The sequence below is a fragment of the Apaloderma vittatum genome, unplaced genomic scaffold (genome assembly GCF_000703405.1).
Source record: "Apaloderma vittatum isolate BGI_N311 unplaced genomic scaffold, ASM70340v1 scaffold10685, whole genome shotgun sequence".
In the NCBI taxonomy this organism is placed as follows: Eukaryota; Metazoa; Chordata; class Aves; order Trogoniformes; family Trogonidae; genus Apaloderma; species Apaloderma vittatum.
This window is the reverse complement of record NW_009715479.1, coordinates 18,836-19,526: the sequence shown is the minus strand read 5'-3', so window position 1 is coordinate 19,526 and position 691 is coordinate 18,836. Positions and strand designations below refer to the sequence as shown.

The 691-nt window shown below is 54.6% G+C and overlaps 1 protein-coding gene across 1 annotated transcript in view; it reads left to right on the top strand.

Moving 5' to 3' along the window:
• Positions 1–691, top strand: part of ABCA3 (ATP-binding cassette, sub-family A (ABC1), member 3) — a 22,315-nt gene that overhangs the window by 5,938 nt on the left and 15,686 nt on the right. The window contains 1 exon segment of the mRNA XM_009869163.1: positions 1–129. This exon segment is cut by the window's left edge and continues 1 nt beyond it. Coding sequence (XP_009867465.1) covers positions 1–129 — 129 coding nt within the window.

The following is a 691-nucleotide window of genomic DNA, read 5'->3' as shown; positions in this document are numbered from 1 at the left end:
GCGTACGTCAACGACCTCTTCCTCCTTGCCATCCAGAACCAGCTGCCTCTGCTGCTCATGCTCAGCTTCACATACACCTCTCTCAATATTGTCCGTGCCGTTGTGCACGAGAAGGAGAAGAAGCTGAAGGTAATGTTGAGCGGTGGGACATAGAATCATGGAATGGTTTGGGTTGGAAAGGACCTTAGAGATCATCTCATTCCAGCCCCTTTGCCGTGGGCAGGGACATCTCCCACTAGACCAGGTTGCTCCAAGCCCCGTCCAACCTGGCTTTGGACATTCCCTCCCTCTGCGGTGTTTCCCAGTGGGTACTGCCTTTAAATTAGGAACAAAATCCCCGTCGGGTTTGGAGCCAGCGAGCAGGAGGTGGGGATGGCAGCAGATTAGCAAGGCCGGAGGAGGAATGTCGTTAATCCAGCTGCCGGGACGCAGCCAGGCTCTCCTTGCCTGTGCAGCCGGGGCTGCTGGACTGAAGGGCTGGTGTTTCTCCTGGGCTGGGAGGTGGTTTGGAGAGAGGACAACACTTGTGCATTCTGGAGTTTGGCAGATTGAGAAGTTCAGTGTGTGGGAAGCAAATTTTTTTTTTTTTCTTTCAATGTAGAAGCCCAAGTGTCCTGAATTGGGATGTGGGGCCAGTTGGACCGCAGCTGACGCGGTGGTTACGACAACGGGGCTTGGCGTGGTTGTCCTG